Here is a 21,366-nt window from a genome sequence, read left to right as displayed (position 1 = left end):
TTTTTTTCTGTATGGATTTCCGTTGTTTTCTGGCATCATTTGTTGAAAAGGCTGACCTTTCTCTGTAGAATTACCTACGTTCCTTTGTTGAAAATCAGTTGAGCATATATTTGTGAGTTAATTTCTAGACTCTGTGTTCTGTTCCATTGAGCTACAGGTCTTTCCTTGGCTAGTAAACACAGTCTTAATTACTGCAGCTTGAGGGTAAGTCTAGGAACCAGGTGGGGTAAGTTCTATGATTTTGTTCTTGTTTGAAAATTGTTTTGGTTACTCTAAGTTCTTTGCATTTTTAAAATCAGCCTATGACTTTTAGCAAAAATGTCTGCTGATATTTTGATCGGAACGTTTTTGCAGCAATAGATCAATTTTGGGAGAATTAATATCTTAAAATAGCAAGTCTTCCAACCAGTCATTTACATGGTATGTCTCTCCATCTATTTAAGTTGTTAATTTCATTCACAGTGTTCTACAATTTCTGGTGTAGCGGTCTTACATAGTTTTGGTTATATTTTTTAAGATTTTCTGTTCTTGGGGTGCTATTGGAAATGGAGTCTTTTTTTTAAAAAATAAATTTCATATTTTTTGTATTTGCAGCTAGTATATAAATTTACAACTGATTTTTGTATATTTACCTTATATTTTGTCACCTTGTTAAATTCACAAGTAGTGTTAGCTTTTTTTTGTTGATTTCTTAGTACATGATTATGTCACGTATGAATAAAGACATTTTTACTTTTTTTTTCTAGTCTATGACTTTTATTTCATTTGTTAATTTTTTGTTGTCTTATTTCACTAGCTAGGACTCCAATATAGTGTTTGAATAGAAGTGGTAAGAGTAAATATCCTTGCCTTGTTCCTTATCTTAGGTGGAAAGCATGTAGTCTCTCACCTTTAAGCATGATGTTGGCTGTGGTTTTTGATGTATGCCCTTTCAGACTGAGGAAATTCTGTTTTGCTTTTCTGAGAGTTGGTATCTTGAATGAACACTGCATTTTATCAGATTTTTCATCTGTTAATATGGTCATGTGATTTTTCTCATTCTGTTAATATGGATAATTACATTGGTTGATTTTCCAATGTTACACCAATGGGCATTCATAGGAGAAACCCCATTTGGTCAGTTGTTTATTATTTATGTATTTATGAAAAATTTTATTATATATACATTTTATAGTATATGTATTTTTCTCGTTTTGATTTGTTCACAATTTGTTGAGATTTTTGCATCTGTGTTTGTTAGGTTTTGATATAAGGGTAATGCTGGCCTTATGTATGAATGTATGAATAAAATATTCCCTCTTCTGTATGCTGAAAGAGTTTGTGCAAGATTCTGAGATTTCTTTCTTAAATATTTGTTGAAATATACCAGTGAAACCATTTGGGCCCGGAGTTTTTTTCTTGGGATGCTTTTTAAGCACAAATTTAATTCCTTTAATATCTATATCAAATATTTTCTATTTATTCCTGTTAGTTTTGTTAATTTAGATTTACAAGGAATTTATTTCATCTAAATTGTTGAATTTATTGTCATAAAGTTGTTCGTAATAGTCCCTTATTGTCCTTTTAATGTTTGTAGAATCTGTAGTTATGTGTTCTCTTTTATTCCTGATTTTGGCAATTTCTATTTTCTCTTTGTTTTCTTGGTCACTATAGTTTGAGATTTATCAATTTTATTAATCTTTTCAGAGAATTCCCTTTTGGTTTCATTGGTTTTCTGTTTGTGCATTTTCTGTTTCATCGATTCCACTTCTTATTATTTCTTTCCTAATACTTATTTTGTGTTTAATTTGCTCTTCTTTTTCTGGCTTCCTAAGGTGAATGCCTAGGTCATTGATTCTTTCTTCTTTTCTAATGAATATTTAATCTAAAATTTTCCTCTTAGCACTGTTGAATCTCCATCTAATTTTGTGTTATATTTTCATTGCCATCCTTTTCAAAATATTTCCTAATTGATTTTATTTTTTTTACTTATTGATTATATGTTTTAAAATTTCCAGATATTTGTGGATTGTACTAGTTTTTTTTTCTTATTGACTTTGAATTTAATTCTGTTATTCTCATAAAACATACTGTGTATAATTTCAGTTTTGTGGGGTTTTTTTTGAGGAAAATTAGCCCTGAGCTAACATCTGCTGCCAATCCTCCTCTTTTTGCTGAGGAAGACTGGCCCTGAGCTAACATCTGTGCCCATTTTCCTCTGTTTTATGTGAGACGCCTTCCACAGCATGGCTTGACAAGCAGTGCCATGTCCGCATCTGGGCTCTGAACTGGTGAACCCTGGGCCGCTGAAGTGGAACGTGTGCACTTATCCTCTGTGCCACAGGGCTGGGCCCTATAATTTCAGTTTTAAAAAAAATTATTGAGACTTATTTTAGGGCCTATCCAGCCTATGATCCATCTTGGTGAAAATTCTGTGTATATTTGAAATGAATGTGTGTTCAGGTGTTAGGTGTTGTGTTCTATAAATGTCACTTGGGGAAAGTTGATTAATAGTGTTAAGTATTCTATATTCTTGTTGACTTTCTCTTTTCCTCTTTTATCAGTTACTGAGAGGGCAGCATTGAAATCTCTGACTATAATTGTGGATTTGTCTATTTCTCCTTTCAGTTTCGTCAGTTGTTGCCTTATGTATTTTGAAGCTTTATTAGGTGTATATGCATTTTGGATTGTTATATCTCTTTGATGAATTGACCATTATATTATTATGAAATGTTCCTCTTTATCTCTGGTAGTATCCTTATTTAAGATCTATGTTGTCTCATATTAATAAAGCCTCTTCAGTTTTCTTATTTGTGTTTTCATGGAATATCTTTTTTTATTCTTTTAGTTTTAATGTATCTGTTTCTTTTATATTGAAAGTGTATTTCTTGTAGATGGTATATATTTGGGTCTTGCTTTTTAATCCAGCCTTTCCATTTCTACCTTTTTAATTAGAGTTTCTGCGCTATCTATCTAATATGGCAGTCATATGTGGCTTTTAAAATTTTAATTAAAATTCATTAAAATTATATCAGGTTGAACATTCACTTCTTCAGTCTCACTAGCCAAATTTTATGTGCTCAGTAGTTACGTATGGCTAGGTTAGTGGCTACTGTATTGGACAGTGTAGGTGTAGAAATCCAATTCTGTTGGCTAACACTGGTTTAGATTATGTTTAATGTAATTATTGATGTAGTTGAGTTTAAGTGTGCCATCTCACTATTCCCTTTTTGTTTGTCCCATTTTTTTCTTTATTCCCTTTTCTCCTTTTTTTCCTGCCTTCTTTTGGCTTAATTGAGGATTTTTTTAGCATTCCATTTCATCTCCACTATAGGCTTACTAGTTGTACCTCATTTTTTAAAAAATGACTGCTTTAGATTTCATGCATCTTTTAATGTACCATGGTCTACCTTCAGATAATATCATTTCACATTTATAATGAGAACTTCACAACAATGTACTTCTATTCCCCCATCATATTTTGAATTATTGTCATACATTTTACTTTTACATATGTTATATGTCCCACAATAATTATTATTTTTCCTTTAAAATTATCTTTTAACTTCAAGTTAAACATGTGAAAAGTCTTTTATGTTTACCCACAGATTTATCCTCTCTAGCATTCTTTATTATTTTGTGTAGGTCTGAATTTCTAATATAATTTTTGTTCTGTCTGTAGAATTTCTTTAATATTTCTCATTGTATAGGTCTGCTGACAGTGAATTCTCTCAACTATTGTTTGTCTGAAAACTTATTTTATTTTGTCCTCATTTTTTAAAAGTATTTTTGATAGATACAGAATTTTAGGTTTATAGTTCTTTTCCTGCACTTTAAAATGTCATTCCATCGTCTTCTGGTTTACATCGTTCCTAATGGGAATTCTACAATCATCTTTATCCTTTTTCCTCAGTATATAATGTTTCTTTTTACTCTGAATGCTTTTAAAGTTTTTTCTTTACCATCATTTTTTAGCAAATCAATTACGATGTGTCTTGGTATTGTTTTATTTGTGTTTATACTGCTTTGGGTTCATTGTACTTCTTTGATTTATGAATTTATAATTTCTGTCAAATTTGAAACTTTTGGCTATTGTTTTGTAAAATATTTTTTCTGTCCTCTCTTGTTTTGCTATTCCCCTTAATACTGTCCCACAGGTCACTGAGCCTCTATTCACTTCTTTCTAGCCTTTCTTTTCTGTGCTTCGGTTTGGATAGATTTTATTGCTATGTCTTTAGTTTGGAGTTCACTGGCTTTTTTGCAGCATCTAGTTTTCTCTTATTTGCATCCAGTGAAATTTTCATTTCAGGTATTGTATCTTTCGCCATTTGAAGTTTCAATTGGATCTTTTTTATATCTCCAATTTTTCTTCTTCTTATATTCATGTTTTCCTTTCCTTGAACATATTTATAGTGATTTGTATGTCATTATCTCTTTTATTTCTTATTCTGTTTCAGTTAACTGATTTTTTTTTTCCCCTGTCTTGGGTCACATTTTCCTGCTTCTTTGAATGTCTAGTAATTTCTAATTGGATACTGAACTTTGTGCAAGTTATATTGTGACTGCTGGATTTTGTTGACTTCCTTTGAAAGGGTGTTGAGTTTTCTTTTGGCAGGCAATTAGTTACTTGTGGATTAGTTTAATCCTTGTCAAGGCTGGTGTTTCCTTGATATGCATCTAGAGTAGCCTTTACTCAAGGGCTGGTTTAGCCTTAATACTAAGACGTGCTAAGACATTACCCTTGTGAGTTCTCTGCTGTTGTCCTGGGTGTTCAAGGAGATTTCTCTATTCTGGTTGGTAGGAACTAGAACATCTTCTAGCCTTTTGTGAGCTCTGGAGATTGTTCTACTTTAGCTCTCCAGTAGTTATTCCTTCCATGGTAGTTATTCTTTGCCTGGCTTTGTGGAGTTTCATACTAAACATATTCAGCCTGGTGTTTAGTTAAAGGCTATAGGGGTATTATGTAGATATCTGGAAGTCTTTCTCTGTGTAGCTCCGTTTTCACTGATACTCTGTCTTAGACTTCACAAAGTTCAAATTCTGTCTTCTTAGCTCAGTGAGATTGTTATTTGGCTTGAGTTACTGCTCTTTGTGCCGTGGTCCGGAAAGTACCTCCAGGCAAAAAGCTGTAGAGATTGTAATTGTAGTGTTCACCTTATTTGTTTCCCTTTTCTCAGGGATTGTAGTCCTGTGCTACTGAGTTTCAATATCTGAAACTAGTTGGTTTATATATTTTAAATTTTTATTTCCGTTTGTACATATTTCTTGTCTGATGCCATTTATTTTGTCATGACCAGAAGCAGAAGTCCTCAAGTTCCTTTGATTTTTACTGGTAGCACTTTTCTTTCTTTCTTTCTTTTTTTTTTTAAGTTTGGCACCTGAGCTAACAACTGTTGCAGATCTTCTTTTTTTTTGTTTTCTGCTTTTTCTCTCCCCAAATGCCCCCAGTACATAGTTGTATATTTTAGTTGTGGGTCCTTCTAGTTGTGGCATGTGGGATGCCGCCTCAGCGTGGCCTGATGAGTGGTGCCATGTCCGTGCCCAGGATCCGAACCAGCAAAACCCCGGGCTGCTGAAGTGGAGCGCGCGAACTTAACCACTCTGCCATGGGGCTGGCCCCATGGTAGCACTTTTCTATTTTGGTTCCATCTTCCAGGTTTTGACTGACTGATAAGATTAGGGGTGTGATTAACTATTAAAGCTAGATTTGAGAAGGAGAGTCATGGGAGGCTCATTGTGATGATTTTTGCATTCTTCAAGATAAAATGGAGGATTGAAATTAAAATCAGCAAGAGAACTGAAGTCAAAGCATATTGGGGAGAGAGGAGCATCAGTCATGCTGAAGTGGTGAAGTGAGCACATAGTAATAAAAATGAGCAACAACAGAAAGGGAATGCAGGCAGGACAGTTGTACAGGATGGTCCGGGTATCAGTGTTCTGTAAATGAATAATAAAAGTACTAACTGTATCACAGATGCTTCTTTCATTCAGTATCTGGTATTTAATGTTTGAATGCAGGTTGCTGCTTAAAGTTTCTGACTAGGGCTATTGGAAGAATAGAAAAAGAGGATTCGGTTAATTTTAGTGCACATTTACTGAATGCCAGTTCTTTGCCAGAAACTGTTGTAGACATGGGGAATATAAAAATATAGTTCTTTTCCCAAGCTTTTGGGGAACTCACTTTGTAATTAGATGCATAAATATGTAATCTCATGATGATGTGGCAGTACAAGGTATTAAGGGAAGGAGGATTTAATCTGCAGACTTACTGAGGAAATAATATCTGAGTTGAGACTGGAAGAGTGAGTAAGAATTAGCCGGGCACATAAAGGTGTTACTTGTCATTTCAGGCACAAGGATTTGCAAGAGCAAAGGCATGGAAGTATGAGATAACATGGTGTATAAGTATGTGTGTGTGTATGTAAGTAAATATAACTATAAGCAATTTGGTAGCACTGTATTATAAAACAAGAGACGAGTGAATGGAGATGAAGCTATAAAAGTTGATGGGGCCCTGTAAACCAAGATCTTTGACTATATTCGGCAGAGAGTGTATCATCTAATTAGGTTCGGTTACATTTATCAGAAAATCTCAGGATAGCCATTGGTTAAGCAAGATAATTTTTCTCTCATATGAAAGAAATCAGGTAGGTAGTCTAGGGCCAGTGTAGTCTTCTGGGACCAAGGCTTCTCCTATCTTGCTCCTCCCTCATCTTTACAGCATTGCCTCTTAGTCTAGAGAACAGGAAAGAGGATACCTTCTCTTTCTTAACTTGACTTCCAGAAAGTCCCACACGGTACTTTCATTTCCATCTCATTGGACACTTGAGCATAAGGCCTCATTTTCAAGCAAGGGCGGCACATTATGTATCCAAATAAAATTGGGTTCCATTGGTAGGAAAGAGGAGTTGCTACTGGCAGTCTTTGTGACAGGGAGCCATAGAAGAGGAGTACTATGGTCAAATGGGCCCTTTTAAATTACTCCAAATGTATTTAGGATGGAGGTTGGAGAAGGAAGGGGAGCAGGAAAGACTGGAGCCCAGGAGACTAATTTAGTTATTCCAGTTGTCTAGGTGAGAGATAAGAAGATCTGATCTAACTGTTACTTTAAGGATGGAGATGAGGGGATATGAGTTAGTTGAGACTCTTGGTTGCAGGTAACAGAAACCAAACTTAAATTGGCTTATACAAAAGAAAGGGTGGATTTATTATTAGAGTACAAAAGTCTCGGGGCTTCAGGAATAGCTGGAATTAGAGTTGTGAATGCTTTTATGAATCTTCTTGCCGTCGTCCATTTTTGTTTTTCTCTCTATTCTGTTTTTTTCTTGATACAGATGAAATTTTGCTGAATTCTATTTCTCATGACAAAAATGGCTTCTTCTAATGCGTTTCCATTTCTCATTAGTTTTAGAGAAGCCCATTTAGTCTTGATTTCAAATTCCTGGAGAGTGACTCAGATTGATATTAATTGGGTCTGATACCTACCTCTGAACCAATCAGCTATGGCCAGGAGTGGAGGTGGCCTCCCATGGTAGTCATGTGGTGATCCCTGTATGGTATATTTGAGGAATATTTTGGAAATGAAAATAGTAGGTTTAGATGGGAGGGGTAAGATGATCCTGAGATTGTTGACTTGAGTAGTGGGTGCTTGGTGGTGCAGAAGGGGGAACAGGTTTTGTGGAAGAAGAAGATGGGTTTATTTTTTGTTCTAATTGAGTTCAGTATGACATCCAAATATAGTAGGCAGTTGGCTAAATCACTGAAACTTTGGGTAGACAAATTTGAAAGATATCAGTACAATTGGTGGTAGTTCAAGCTGTGAGAATGGATTTAATGGCCAAAGGGCAATATTTAGACATTAAAAAATGTAGTGGACAAAGAATGAACCCCAAACAGCATTGATATATATATTTTTTTATTGAGTTAATGATAGGTTACAATCTTGTGAAATTTCGGTTGTACATTAATGTTTGTCATTCGTGTTGTAGGTGCACCACTTCACCCTTTGTGCCCACCCCCAACCCCACCTTTCCCCTGGTAGCCACTAATCTGTTCTCTTTGTCCACATTTTTAAATTCCTCATATGAGTGGAGTCATACAGAGATTATCCTTCTCTAACTGGCTTATTTCACTTAACATAATTCCCTCAAGGTCCATCCATGTTATTGCAAATGGAATGATTTTGTTCTGTTTTACAGCTGAGTAGTATTCCATTGTATATATATACCACATCTTCTTTATCCATTCATCTGTTGATGGGCACTTAGGTTGCTTCTGTGTCTTGGCTATTGTAAATAATGCTGCAGTGAACATTGGGGTGCATAGGACTTTTGGAATTGCTGACTTCAAGCTCTTTGGATAGATACCCAGTAGTGGAATGGCTGGATCATATGGTAGTTCTATTTTTAATTTTTTGAGGAATCTCCATACTGTTTTCCATAGTGGCTGCACCAGTTTGCATTCCCACCAGCAGTGTATGAGGGTTCCTTTCTCTCCACAACCTCTCCAACATTTGTTACTATTAGTTTTAGATATTTTTGTCATTCTAATGGGTGTAAGGTGATATCTTAGTGTAGTTTTGATTTGCATTTCCCTGATGATCAGCGATGATGAACATCTTTTCATGTGCCTATTGGCCATCCGTATAACTTCTTTGGAGAAATGTCTGTTCATGTCTCCAGCCCATTTTTTGATCGGGTTGTTTGATTTTTTGTTGTGGAGTTGTGAGGGTTCTTGATATATTATGGATATTAAGCCTTTGTCAGATATATGACTTGCAAATATTTTTTCCCACTTAGTGGGTTGTTTTTTTGTTTCAATCCTGTTTTCATTTGCCTTGAGGAAGCTCTTTAGTCTGATGAAGTCCCATTTGTTTATTCTTTCTGTTGTTTCCCTTCTCTGAGAAGGCATGGTGTCCGAAAAGATCCTTTTAATACTGATGTCAAAGAGCGTACCGCCTACGTTTTCTTCTAGAAGCCTTATGGTTTCAGGTCTCACCTTTAGGTCTTTGATCCATTTTGAGTTTATTTTTTTGAATGGTGAGAAAGAATGGTCAATTTTCATTCTTTTACATATGGCTTTCCAGTTTTCCCAGCACCATTTGTTGAAAAGACTTTCTTTTCTCCCTTGTATGCCCTAGCTCCTTTGTCGAAGATAAGCTGTCCATAGATGTGTGGTTTTATTTCTGGGCTTTCAGTTCTCTTCCATTGATCTGTGCACCTGTTTTTGTACCAGTACCATGCTGTTTTGATTACTGTAGCTTTGTAGTATGTTTTGAAATCAGGGATTGTGATGCCTCCCATTTTGTTCTTTTTTCTCAGGATTGCTTTAGAAATTCGGGGTCTTTTGTTGCCCCATATGAATTTTAGGATTCTTTGTTCTAATTCTGTAAAGAATGTCATTGGGATTCTGATTGGGATGGCGTTGAATCTGTAGATTGCTTTAGGTAGAACGGACATTTTAACTATGTTTATTCTTCCAATCCATGTACATGGAATGCCTTTCCATCTCCTTATGTCGTTGTCCAATTCTCTCAGAAAGGCCTTGTAATTTTCATTACATAGGTCCTTCACTTCCTTAGTTAAATTTACCCCGAGGTATTTTATTCTTTTTGTTACGATTGTGAATGGGATTGAGTTCTTGAGATCTTTTTCTGTTAGTTCGTTATTAGAATGAGAAATGCTACTGAATTATGCAAATTGATTTTATACCCTGCAACTTTGCTGTAGTTGTTGATTACTTCTAACAGTTTTCCAGTGGATTCTTTGGTGTTTTCTATATATAAGATCATGTCATCTGCAAACAGTGAGAGTTTCACTTCTTCCCTCCCTATTTGGATTCCTTTTATTCCTTTTTCTTGCCTGATTGCTCTGGCCAGGACCTCCAGTACTATGTTAAATAAGAGTGGTGATAGAGGGCATCCTTGTCTCGTTCCTGTTTTCAGGGGGATGGCGTTCAGTTTTTGCCCATTGAGTATGATGTTGGCTGTGGGTTTGTCATATATGGCCTTTATTATGTTGAGGTAGTTCCCTTCTATGCCCATTTTGTTCAGAGTTTTTATCATAAATGGCTGTTGGATCTTGTCAAATGCCTTCTCTGTATCTATTGAGATGATCATGTGGTTTTATTCCTCAATTTGTTGATGTGGTGTATCACGTTGATTGATTTGCGGATGTTGAACCATCCCTCTGTCCCTGGTATGAATCCCACTTGATCATGATGTATGATCCTTTTGATGAATTGCTGAATTCTGGTTGCCAAAATTTTGTTTAGAATTTTTGCATCTATGTTCATCAGTGATATTGGCCTGTAGTTCTCTTTTTTCATGGTGTCCTTGTCAGGCTTTGGTATCAGCGTGATGTTGGCCTCATAGAATGTGTTAGGAAGTGTTCCATCCTCCCTAATTTTTTGGAATAGCTTGATAAAGGAGAGGTATTAAATCCTCTCTGAAAGTTTGGTAGAATTCCCCAGGGAAGCCATCTGGTCCTGGGGTTTTATTCTTTGGGATGTTTTTGATTGCTGTTTCAATCTCTTTCCTTGTGATTGGTCTGTTCAAATTGTCTGCCTCTTCTTGAGTGAGCTTTGGGAGATTGTAGGAGTCCAAGAATTTATCCATTTCCTCTAGGTTATCCATTCTGTTGGCATATAGTTTTTTGTAGTATTCTCTTATAATCTGTTGTATTTCTGCAGAGTCTGCTGTTATTTCTCCTCTCTCATTTCTGATTTTGTTTATTTGAGCTTTCTCCCTTTTTTTCTTTGTAAGTCTTGCTAGGGGTTTGTCAATTTTGTTTATCTTCTCAAAGAACCAGCTCTTTGTTTCATTGATCCCTTATGCCACCTTTTTCGTTTCAGTAGTATTTATTTCTGCTCTGATTTTTATTATTTCTCTCCTTCTGCTGACTTTGAGCTTTATTTGTTCTTCTTTCTCTAGTTCAGTTAGGTGTAGTTTAAGATTACTTATTTGGGATTTTTCTTGTTTGTTAAGATGTGCCTGTATTGCGATGAATTTACCTCTTAATACAGCTTTTGCTGTATGCCATATGAGTTGGTGTGGCATGTTATCATTTTCATTTGTTTCCAGGTATTTTTTGATTTTTTCTTTAATTTCTTCAATGATCCATTGCTTGTTCAGTAGTGTGTTGTTTAGTCTCCACATCTTTGTGCCTTTCTCAGCTTTTTTCTTGTAATTAATTTGTAGCAATATAGCATTATGATCGGAGAAGATGCTTGTTATTATTTCAATTTTTTTAAATTTGTAGAGGCTTGCCTTGTTTCCCAACATATGGTCTATCCTTGAGAATGTTCCCTCTGCACTTGAGAAGAATGTGCATTCTCCTGTTTTAGGATGAAGTGATCTATATATGTCTATTAAGTCCAATTGTTTTAGTTTTTCGTTTAGCTCCACTATTTCTTTGTTGATTTTCTGTCTGGATGATCTGTCCATTGATGTGAGTGGGGTGTTGAGGTCCCCTACTATTATTGTGTTGTTTTTAACATCTTCCTTTAGGTCTGTTAATAGTTGCTTTATGAACCTTGGTGCTCCTGTGTTGGGTGCATAGATATTTATAAGCATTATTTCTTCTTGATGAAGTGTCCCTTTGATCATTATATATTGTCCCTCTGTGTCTCTCTTTACCTGCCTTATTTTGAAATCCGTTTTGTCTGATATAAGAATTGCAACACCTGCTTTTTTTTTGCTTGCTATTAGCTTGAAGTATTGTCCTCCACCCCTTCACTCTGAGCCTGTGTTTGTCCTTGGGGCTGAGGTATGTTTCCTGGAGGCAACAAATTGTTGGATCTTGTTCTTTAATCCATTTTGCCACTCTGTGTCTTTTTATTGGAGAGTTCAATCCGTTTACATTGAGGGTGATTCTTGATGCATGTGGACTTAATGCTGTCAATCTGTCGCTTGTTATCTGGATTTCCTGCATTGCCTTTGTTTCTCGTCCTGTGTGCTTTAGCCTACCCATTGAATACTGCAATTTCTTATGCTGGCTTTCTTAGATTTTTCCTTATTTATGTTTTCTGTCTCTGTTCTGTTTTTTAGTTTAGTGGTGGCGACCCTGAAGTTTGTATTTAGAATCTCGTGTATAATATAGTCTCTTCTCTGGTGCTCTCTTACTTACTTGGCCTAGACTGATTTAGTCCCTTTGTTCTTCCCCTCCTAAATTATTATTTTCATTTCTTACTCCAACTCATGTTATGAGTTTGTAGTTAGAGTGATAAGATCATCTTTGCTTTGGTAGTTTCCTCACCTTTATCCTAATGCTACAGTTGAATATTTGATGTCCTATTCTGGTTCTATCTATGTGTCTCCCTACTCTCTGGTTTGTGACCCCTTTCTCCCTTTTTTCTTTTTTCAGGTATGAGAACCTTCTTGAGGATTTCTTGTAGTGGAGGACTTCTGGTTACAAATTCTCTTAACTTTTGTTTGTCTGGAAAAGATTTAATTTCTCCCTCATATCTGAAGGATATTCTTGCTGGATAGAGTATTCTTGGCTGAAGATTTTTATCTTTTAAAGTTTTGAATATGTCAGTCCATTCCCTCGTAGCTTGTAAGGTTTCTATAGAGAAATCCGCTGAAAGTCTGATAGGAGTTCCTTTATAGGTTATTTTCTTCTGTCTTGCTGCCCTGAGTATTCTTTCTTTGTCTTTCATTTTTGCCATTTGTACTACTATATGCCTTGCTGTAGGTCTTTTTACATTGACAAATCTAGGAGATCTGAAAGCTTCCTCTACACACATTTCTCCCTCAATCCCTAGATTTGGGAAGTTCTCTTCTATAATTTCATTAAGCACACTTTCTGCTCCATTTTCCTTTTCCACGTTCTTGGGAATTCCTACGATCCTTAAATTGTTTCTCCTCATTGAATCTGCTGTCTCTTGGAGATTTTCCTCATTTTTTTAAATTCTTAGTTCTCTTTCTTCCTCTGTCTGGAGCCATTCAGCCTGTCTATGTTCGATTATGCTAATTTTCTCCTCTATGGTGTCTACACGGGCATTCAGGGAATCCATATTCTGTTTTATCTGGTCCATTGTGTTTTTCATCTCTAGTAATTCTGTTTGATTCTTCTTTATAATTTCCATCTCTTTTGTGAAGTAACTCCAGACTCGTTGGCTTGTTTCTCTATCTTTCTCTCTACCTCATTGAGTTTTTTGATTATATCCACTCTGAACTCAATTTCACTTAGTTTAGCTATTTCCAAGTCCTCAGGACTTAATTCTGTGTTTTTATTGTTTTCCTTCTGGTCTGGAGCTTTTATAAATTGCTGGATGGTACAGCAGCGGTTTTTTCGCATGATCGTAGAATTCGGTTGCAGTTACAGCCTGTTGCCACTAGATGGGGGTCAAGAGCCGCGCATTCTGAGCTCTCTGCCTTTGGGCAAGATGGCGGTGCCCAGCACGGTTTGCCAGGGGAAGAGGCAGTTTCTCTTGCGCACCGATCTGAATTCGGATCAGCTCTGTTCTCTGGACTTCCGGGGCCCTGGCTTTATGGGGTCTCTGCACACAGAAGCTTTCCCCCATCAGCAGGTTTCCACTGTACTGGCGGTGGGAGTCCTGGACTATCCCCCAGTGTTGCGGCCCCTCCCCCGCTCCATCCCGCACCTGTGGCAGCTATCCCAGTCTCTAGGGGAGGGAGCAAAATTTTCTCCTACCCTGTTCCAGCTCGTCCAAGGCCTGCTGCAGCATCTCTGTCCTCCGTCTTTTTGGTGCCGTGGGTCTCTGACGGTCTGGCATTAGGTTTATTCCTGAAATTCAGTTTTTTTCCAATCCTTTGTTGTAGTTTGGAGGGGAGAGATTCCCGGGTCAGCTCACCCTGCCATTTTGCTCCCCAAACAGCATTGATATTTAAGGGCTGAGCAAAGGAGGAAGAATGCATGATGGAAATGGAGGAGAAACAAAGAATGGGAGGAGAACTGGGAAATGTGGAAATCAACAAAGGGAGTCATCAACAGAGTTGTGTTCAGCAGAGAGCTCTAGGGAAATAAAGACTGAAACATTTTGCTGAATTGGGCAAAGTGAAGCCGTGGTTACCTTTGAAGACGTTTCAGTAGATTAATGAGGACAGTAGTTATATTGTAGAGTTTTGAGAAATGGGTAAAAGTGAGGATGAGAAGGCAGTGGATATAGACTACTCTTTCAAGAATTTGGCTTAGAATAGAAGTTGGAAAGATAAATTGCTGCTGGAGGGAAACATAGGGTCAAGAAAGGTTCCTTCTTTTCTCATTCACAAAAAAAAGGATGGGAAGTACTTGAGCATACGTCAGGCCAATAGAAAGCTTTGGTTGGAGCTACAAGAGAATGAGATAACTTATGAAGCAAGGTACTGGCGGATCCGGAATGGGTGGGATTAAGATCTTTGGAGGAGGACCTGCTTTGACCAGGAAGAATTAACAAGAGGCAAGCATAGGCACAGGTATAAATAATTTTGTTGGAGGTTGGATAGGAAGCTAAGATGACCTTATTTTTCTTGATCAAGGAAGAGGAGAGTTATTTGCTGAGAGTATAGGGAATGGAAATTCGTAGAAAACTTGAGGATGTTTAAGAAGATAATGATTGTCTACTGTCTGCCAAGGTATTAAGCTAGGTCCTTAGGGGAATACAAACTAGGCAAAAGTTGATGTGATTGCTCTCCTAATAGAGCTTACTACCTAATGGGAGAGTGAGACATTAATCAAGTAGTCACACAAACCAATATAAAACTGGTAAATATTTCAAAGGGGATTAAGTGAAAGGAATAGAAGAGAGAACTGACCAGGGACCAGTCAGAGGAATACTGGTTAGGATTGAGAGTCTAGCTCAGCTGAAGTTGTAGGTCATGATGATTGGATTTATCCGGGGTTGGAGATTGGTTGTGGCTATGGTGGTGAAGCAACTGATGTCTCTGGTTAGTGAATTTCAAGTGATTGATTAACATCTAGTAGGAAAATCTCTAGGAAAGAAAATCTATAGTTTTAGAAGGCCTTTGACAGAATCTTGTGGATCACTAACTTTTAAATTTTTTTTAGTTTCATCTTAGCAAATTGGCACTTCCCCAAAGACTGTGCTAATTTTTTAAAATTATAAACTCCCTTTTTATTGGATAACACCAAGTGGTAGGAACCAGGACTCTCTTAATTGACTTGACAGTGTAAATATCAGTAGATTATAGTATCTTAAAAAATTATAACTTTATCTGTAGATAAATAGTTCTAAGGTTTCTATAAATCCAAATCAAGGCCTGCATGAATGAACAAATGAGTGAATAAAATCTGCTCTGCATTGGGAAACACTTGGCACTTGAGATGCCAGAGCACAAATACGTTTACTCCATGTGGATTAGACCTTTTACTAGACATATTTTGGTTCTCTAGGTAATTTTCAAGAACTTCATGAAATGAAAGAATGTTGGTTTCATTCAGGAAACCCATTTTCTTCCCTTGACCTCAAAGTTTCTCTATTGGGAATTAACAAGTGACTTGTAGTAGGTGTTTTCTAGGATCTTTCCTACACTTAAGTTGTACAGCTCTAAAGAATAGATTTTTAAAGCCAGACAGATGTAGATTTCTATTCTGGTTCTGCCACCTGGATGTCATGTAACCTGGGCAAGTAACTTAATGTTGGGGAGCTTTTCTCATCTGTAAAACCAAAATAATATTTTATGTAGATTTGTTTCAAGGAGTGAGCATGATAGCATATGTGAAAGTCCTTATTACAGTACTTAAGGTAGAAGAGTTGATTGATACATTTGTTGAAAACAAAACCCAAAACCTGGCGTAATGCTGAGCACATAGGGGATGTTGACTAAATACTTCTTAGTTGATTTAGTAATCTGGTATTTAAACACAGTAAGCAAAGTGCTTTCCCAGCCTGACTGCTAACTGAGATCTCTCTATTTTTAGATCCAGGGAAATCTCAGAATTTGAAACTGAGAGGCAAAGTCATTTACTTGGGTATTGGTTCCCTTGTTCTAGTTACACAAAGATGTCAGTATTACTTGATGTTGGTAGGAACTGCAACTCTGTGCTGAAGTGAGTTCTCTACCTAGCAGTTGTAACCTTTGTTTTTTGATTTCCCTTGGCTTGATAATAAACTACTAAGAACATAGAAATAATTTGGGTGGTAACCTCTTGAGCTTATCCAAAAATAGTGGGTTTACGTGTTCTTTCTTCAAATCTTCAGTGTAACTTTTGATAGGGGAAGTATACTGTAAGAATTTTCTCTAGGAAGCTGAATTTCTACCATTTAACAACAACATAGAATTTTTATATGAAAGTATGCAAATTTGAGAATTTCACTTATATTCTAAATATTCTTAGAGCTCTGAAGATGAGTGGGTTGAGGCTGTTCCATTCCAAACTCCTGGCAAGGAAAAGGCCTGGAAAGTGAAAGATGAAAAGGCAGGAAAACAAGAAGACAACCAAGTTATTCAGGTAAGTCACCTGATTTTAAATAAAGTGAGAACTTTTAAGAATAAGATAAATGTTAAAATCCAAGATGTAATTTTTTCAGGAGAAAAATTAGACCTTGCAAACCATATACTTTTATGAATAATGTTGGCAGTAATGCTGTTTGTTGAGCCTTTAGACTCCCCTTCTTCTCCTTCTGTGAGTGCTTATCTTTATTCTAGTCCCTCAGGGGGTTCCCTGCTTCTGGTTGTTGATAGAGCAGTGGCCCTTTCCCCTATGTACTTGAAGCCTTGTATTGTTACCTCTATCTTACCTTTCTACAGTGAGTAGAGTGCGGTCACAGTTTTCTCTCCCTTCACCTCTTGCCGTAATTGTTTTAGCAATCCTTAATAGTTGAATCGTTCACAAATTTTGGGTTATAGTTTGTATGCCTGAGGAAGAATGCAATTTATACACTTTTAGCCACGGTGAAGGAAGAATGTGAAAAGGAGCTAATGTTTGAGTGCCTGTTATGTGTCAGGCACTGCACTTGATGCCTTAAATCTGTTTTCTTGTGCATTCCTAAGAACAGTCCTGAAAGGTAGGGATTTGATCCCATTTTATACAGGAGAGACTAAGAAACTTACTTCAAGTTTTATAGCCATATAGAATTTGATCCAGGTATTGAGTTCTAATCAATTTAGATCAAAATGGCTTTTTTTTTAGCAGAGGGATGAGTGGATGACTGTTGATTTTATGTCTGTTAAAACTGTGTCATCATCATCACTCAAAGCTGAAAAGGAAACTATAAGGAAAACAGAGCAAGAGAAAACCCAAGCACTTGAACAGGTAAGAGAATATTTAAAATGCTTTAACTTTCTAATTTGCCTTTAATAAATCGATAAGTACATTTATATAAATGCAGTTTTACTTGTGAAATATTATTTATCCTTTGTGATATTTAATAAAATTAATAGGAACAACTATGAAATGTATGTTTTTTTAAAATAAGTTCCCTGTAGGAAGTCAGTTTAGTGGTTTACTGGATTTATAAATCTAGGGCATATAACTATGTGTTTATGATTCGAGGGCTTGAACTATGCTACGTTTGTGGCCTGAAAATCTTTAAGGCGAGAATTTATTTTAAAGTGTTCTTGAGTTGGTAGTGCCTTGAAGTGCTTGGCAGAAGTAGCCACCAGTGCTTTCTAAAGGATCACACTGTCAACCTGGGCAACACAGATTTCCCAGAAATAAGTTCTATGGAATATAAACTCATAATCTCATATCACAAAATACATGAAATACAGGGATAGTCCTTGAATGAGAGTCATCTAAAATAGTAAACAGCAGAATTAGACCCACAAAACTTTTTATTTGTTGGAAGTTATATGTCTTACTTCAGCTCTCTGTGCTTTGTTTATGTCATCTGTACTGGAGCTGAGTTAATAATTATAATGAACTGCAGACAGCCCTTGGAACTAAGAGCCATTTAAGCTTAGATATTATTAGGGTTCCGGCCCTCATTTACTCTTGCCTGGGCAATTACAATAACCTCTTAATTTATTTTTCAGCATCCTGCAAATGATATCAGGTTAATTTTTTCAAAGTACAACTTTGATCATGGTATTATTCTCTTTAGAAGTCTTCAGTGATACAAGTTAAGGAGAATGTGTCTTGCCATTTCGAATGTTTCCTTTCTGGTGTAAGAAGTTTCACTGGTGTATTTCATGCTACCGCCTTTTCTCATTCTGTCTTTGAGGATATGGACTAAATTTTCTATTGGTTAATTTGGAAAGAGTAAACTGGGCATATTTGGTTTAGCTCTGCCTTTCCTGCTTATGGAACAGGCTGCCTCCAGAGACCGTGTGGGGAATGAGGTAAGGTGGGGGTTGGTTCAGTGCTTTCTTTACCTGGGAAAGTCTGCCTCAGTGTGGGGTTCAGCCCATTTGGCTTTCACTGAAAGAAAAATTCTCTTCTAATTTAGTCTTCATCAACAATAAAGGTAATTTTGTCTTTTATTTCCTTTGCTTTTATTTTATTTCTTAACTTGTTAAAAGCCTGGACTGAGAAGAAAGGTCCTGTATTTATTGTTTTTCATTAAAAACCCCAAAAAGGTGACTGCAAAATAGAGTCCAAACTCATTAGATTGATGTTTCAGGCAAATTTCTCTCTCTTAGGTAATTTGTACCTCAACCAAATTAATCACTCGGCCTCATATTTCTGTACAGATTCCTGTGTCTGAATTTTTGTTCATCTGGTTCTTTCTAGGTGAATTCCCTCTATCTCTGTATGTCTGCATCCTCTTTATCCTTCAAGGCCTAACTGAATATATACTTTGAAATTCTTCCTCTTTCCCTTGACTGAAATAAATCTCTCTTCCTTTATGTTTCCGTAGCACATTATTAGCTCCTTTACTATATATAGTATTTGTAGTTTTCTGTAAAGTACTGAAATTTAATAGTCTTATCCTATTTCCCTTATGATATTATAAATGTTTTAAGAAACTGTTTTGTTTATATCTCCCTTAGCAACTAGTATAGAACTCTGCATTTCTTAGGTGCTTTTTTATATATTTGAAATTGTAGATTACTGTTCTTTTCCCAATGAATTTTCCTTGCTGCTCTGTAAATCCCTGGATTTAGTTCTGAAGTTTGATAAGCTGTAGTGATTTTCGATTTTTGCTTAGGTCGGAATTCAGATTGTTGTGTATAAGTCAGTCATCTAGACTGGTGAGCGCGACTAGCCAATTTTCAAACATCTGCACATCAGCTTGAGTATGTTGTTCTCTGCACATCATCATATGCTTAAGACATAGTAAATATTTGGTTTATTTTGAGAAGAAATGGCTGTTGCCTTAAAAACAAATGTTAATTCTTGTAATGGGAGTGAGGATAAAGTGAAGACAATGGGAAGAATTCCAAAATAGTGGTCCTTAACTGAAGCTTCTGTGTGAAGCATGTTGATTTTACATCTTTTCCTGATATTGAAGATGTCATTTCTTTGGTGTTCTAGGCTAGTGCTTTTCAAAATGTGGGTTATGAAATTAATTTATTGCGATCAGCATTTGAAAATATAAGATATCAGCATGTATTACTTGTAATAAAGATATATTTTGTTTCCTGAAACCTTTGCTTTGGACACACATATACATAAAATCTCTCTGTAAGTCAAGATTATAAAAGTTTGAAAACCTTTTTGAAAAAACTATGTTTTTTGCATCTTTTTCTTTTCTTTTTTTTTCTTTAAAGATTTTATTTTTTCCTTTTTCTCCCCAAAGCCCCTCCGGTACATAATTGTATATTCTTCATTGTGGGTCCTTCTAGTTGTGGCATGTGGGACGCTGCCTCAGCGTGGGTTGATGAGCAGTGCCATGTCCGTGCCCAGGATTCGAACCAACGAAACACTGTCCCGCCTGCAGCGGAGCGCGCGAACTTAACCACTCGGCCATGGGGCCAGCCCCTTCTTTTTTTTTTTTTAAAGATTGGCACCTGAGCTAACAACTGTTGCCAATCTTCTTCTTTCTTTTTTTTCCTCCCCAAATTCCCCAAGTGCATAGTTGTGTATTTTAGTTGTGGGTCCTTCTAGTTGTGGCATGTGGGACGCTGCCTCAACATGGCTTAATGAGTGGTGCCATGTCTGCGTGCAGGATCCGAACTCTGGGCCGCGGAAGCGGAGCACGTGAACTTAACCACTCGGCCACGGGGCCGGCCCCTGCTTATTTTTCTTATGGGGTTGCCTTTTTCTTACTAATTTTTAGTAGTTCTTTATATATTCATTCCTTTGTCTTTTGTATACATTTTCAGATAATATCTCATAATTTATCTAGCCTGTTGTCAATGTTCCTCCTCAGCCTTTTAAAAAATCCTATTGAGTATCTGATGTGTATCTCTTTGACTGTCTAGATGAGACCACTGGAACAAATTCCTTGATTATAGATACTGTGAGATTTTGTAATAGGCTAACAAGGGAGGTGACACAGTCTTTTTTGGTACAAACTACTCTAAGAAATCAAATCCTTATGGTTTTGTTTATCCTTCTAAGTTAACCTTTAACTTAAATTTTGTCCTTTAAAGCTTCTGTACTTTTTTTGTCAGCTATGGATACTTTTTAAAAGCTTTTTTTAAAAGAAAATTTATCCAACATTTTGTTTTCAATAGCATGGTTATTTGATATTACTGGAAACTACCATTTAACTCTTTCTGTTCTTCTTCATCTAATTGCCATTATTAATTCTAATAATTGCCCTTATTAGTTCTAAGAAGCATTTTCTGACCTCCTGAGATCAAGTTAGGTACCCCTAGCGTGTGGTTCTATAGCACCCTTTACCTTTGTCGGACTTACCTATGTTAATATTGCTTAATTGTTTTTCTCCTTTCTCTAGACTATAATTTCTTTGATGGCAAGGACTACGCCTAGTTTATTTTAGTGTCAGTGCATGACGTAGTGCACAGGAGGCACTTGAATTATAATTAGGCTGTCATCATCTCTTTTCTGATAGCTATTATAGTTTTCTGACTAGATTCCTGTCTCTAATCTTGCTCTTCTCGTCTTTCCTCCACTCGGAAATCACTTTGCTCTTTGTGTAATACAAGGCCGATCACTTTTGTGACTCACCATTGCCCCAGCATAAAACCCTAATAGCAGTTTAAAATGGCTTGTGTGGCCTAGTTAATGTCTTATCACTACTCACTCATGCTTCTAAGTTTTAGCCAGCCTGAATTAATTCAAGTTCCTTGAAAGTGTTGTGCCTTTTCTTTGCTCTAGGGTTTTATGAAAGCGCTATTATTCCTTCTACCTGGACCATCTTTATGCCCTGTCACCCTAACAAAAGAAAATGTGGCTAATTCCTCTTCATTCTTATGCCTAAGACCGCACATGTTACTTCCTCTAGGAACTCTTTGATCCTTCAGTGTGAGAGGGGCTTGAATTCTGTGCGGCTTTAGCACTGTGTGTACTTCTGTCTTCAAAGCACATCTCAGTTACTTGTTTATTGTCTGTATTCCTATCTCGTAATCTGCCA

The 21,366-nt window shown here is 36.5% G+C and overlaps 1 protein-coding gene across 6 annotated transcripts in view; it reads left to right on the top strand.

Annotated features, from left to right (window-relative positions):
- The window catches only part of CWF19L2 (CWF19 like cell cycle control factor 2), a 115,042-nt gene that overhangs the window by 6,104 nt on the left and 87,572 nt on the right, over positions 1-21,366 (top strand). For 3 of the 6 annotated variants that reach the window (XM_014741257.3, XM_014741258.3, XM_014741255.3), the window contains exons 4-5: positions 16,278-16,391; positions 17,073-17,195. In XM_014741257.3, the coding sequence (XP_014596743.3) occupies positions 16,278-16,391; positions 17,073-17,195 (237 nt within the window). The remainder of the gene's footprint in view (positions 1-16,277; positions 16,392-17,072; positions 17,196-21,366) is intronic. The other 3 variants (XM_014741259.3, XM_014741260.3, XM_014741256.3) reach the window with 1 other exon arrangement.

This window comes from Equus caballus, chromosome 7 (assembly GCF_041296265.1).
Source record: "Equus caballus isolate H_3958 breed thoroughbred chromosome 7, TB-T2T, whole genome shotgun sequence".
NCBI lineage: Eukaryota > Metazoa > Chordata > Mammalia > Perissodactyla > Equidae > Equus > Equus caballus.
The sequence above is the reverse complement of the archived record's forward strand: the minus strand, read 5'-3'. Positions and strand labels throughout refer to the sequence as shown.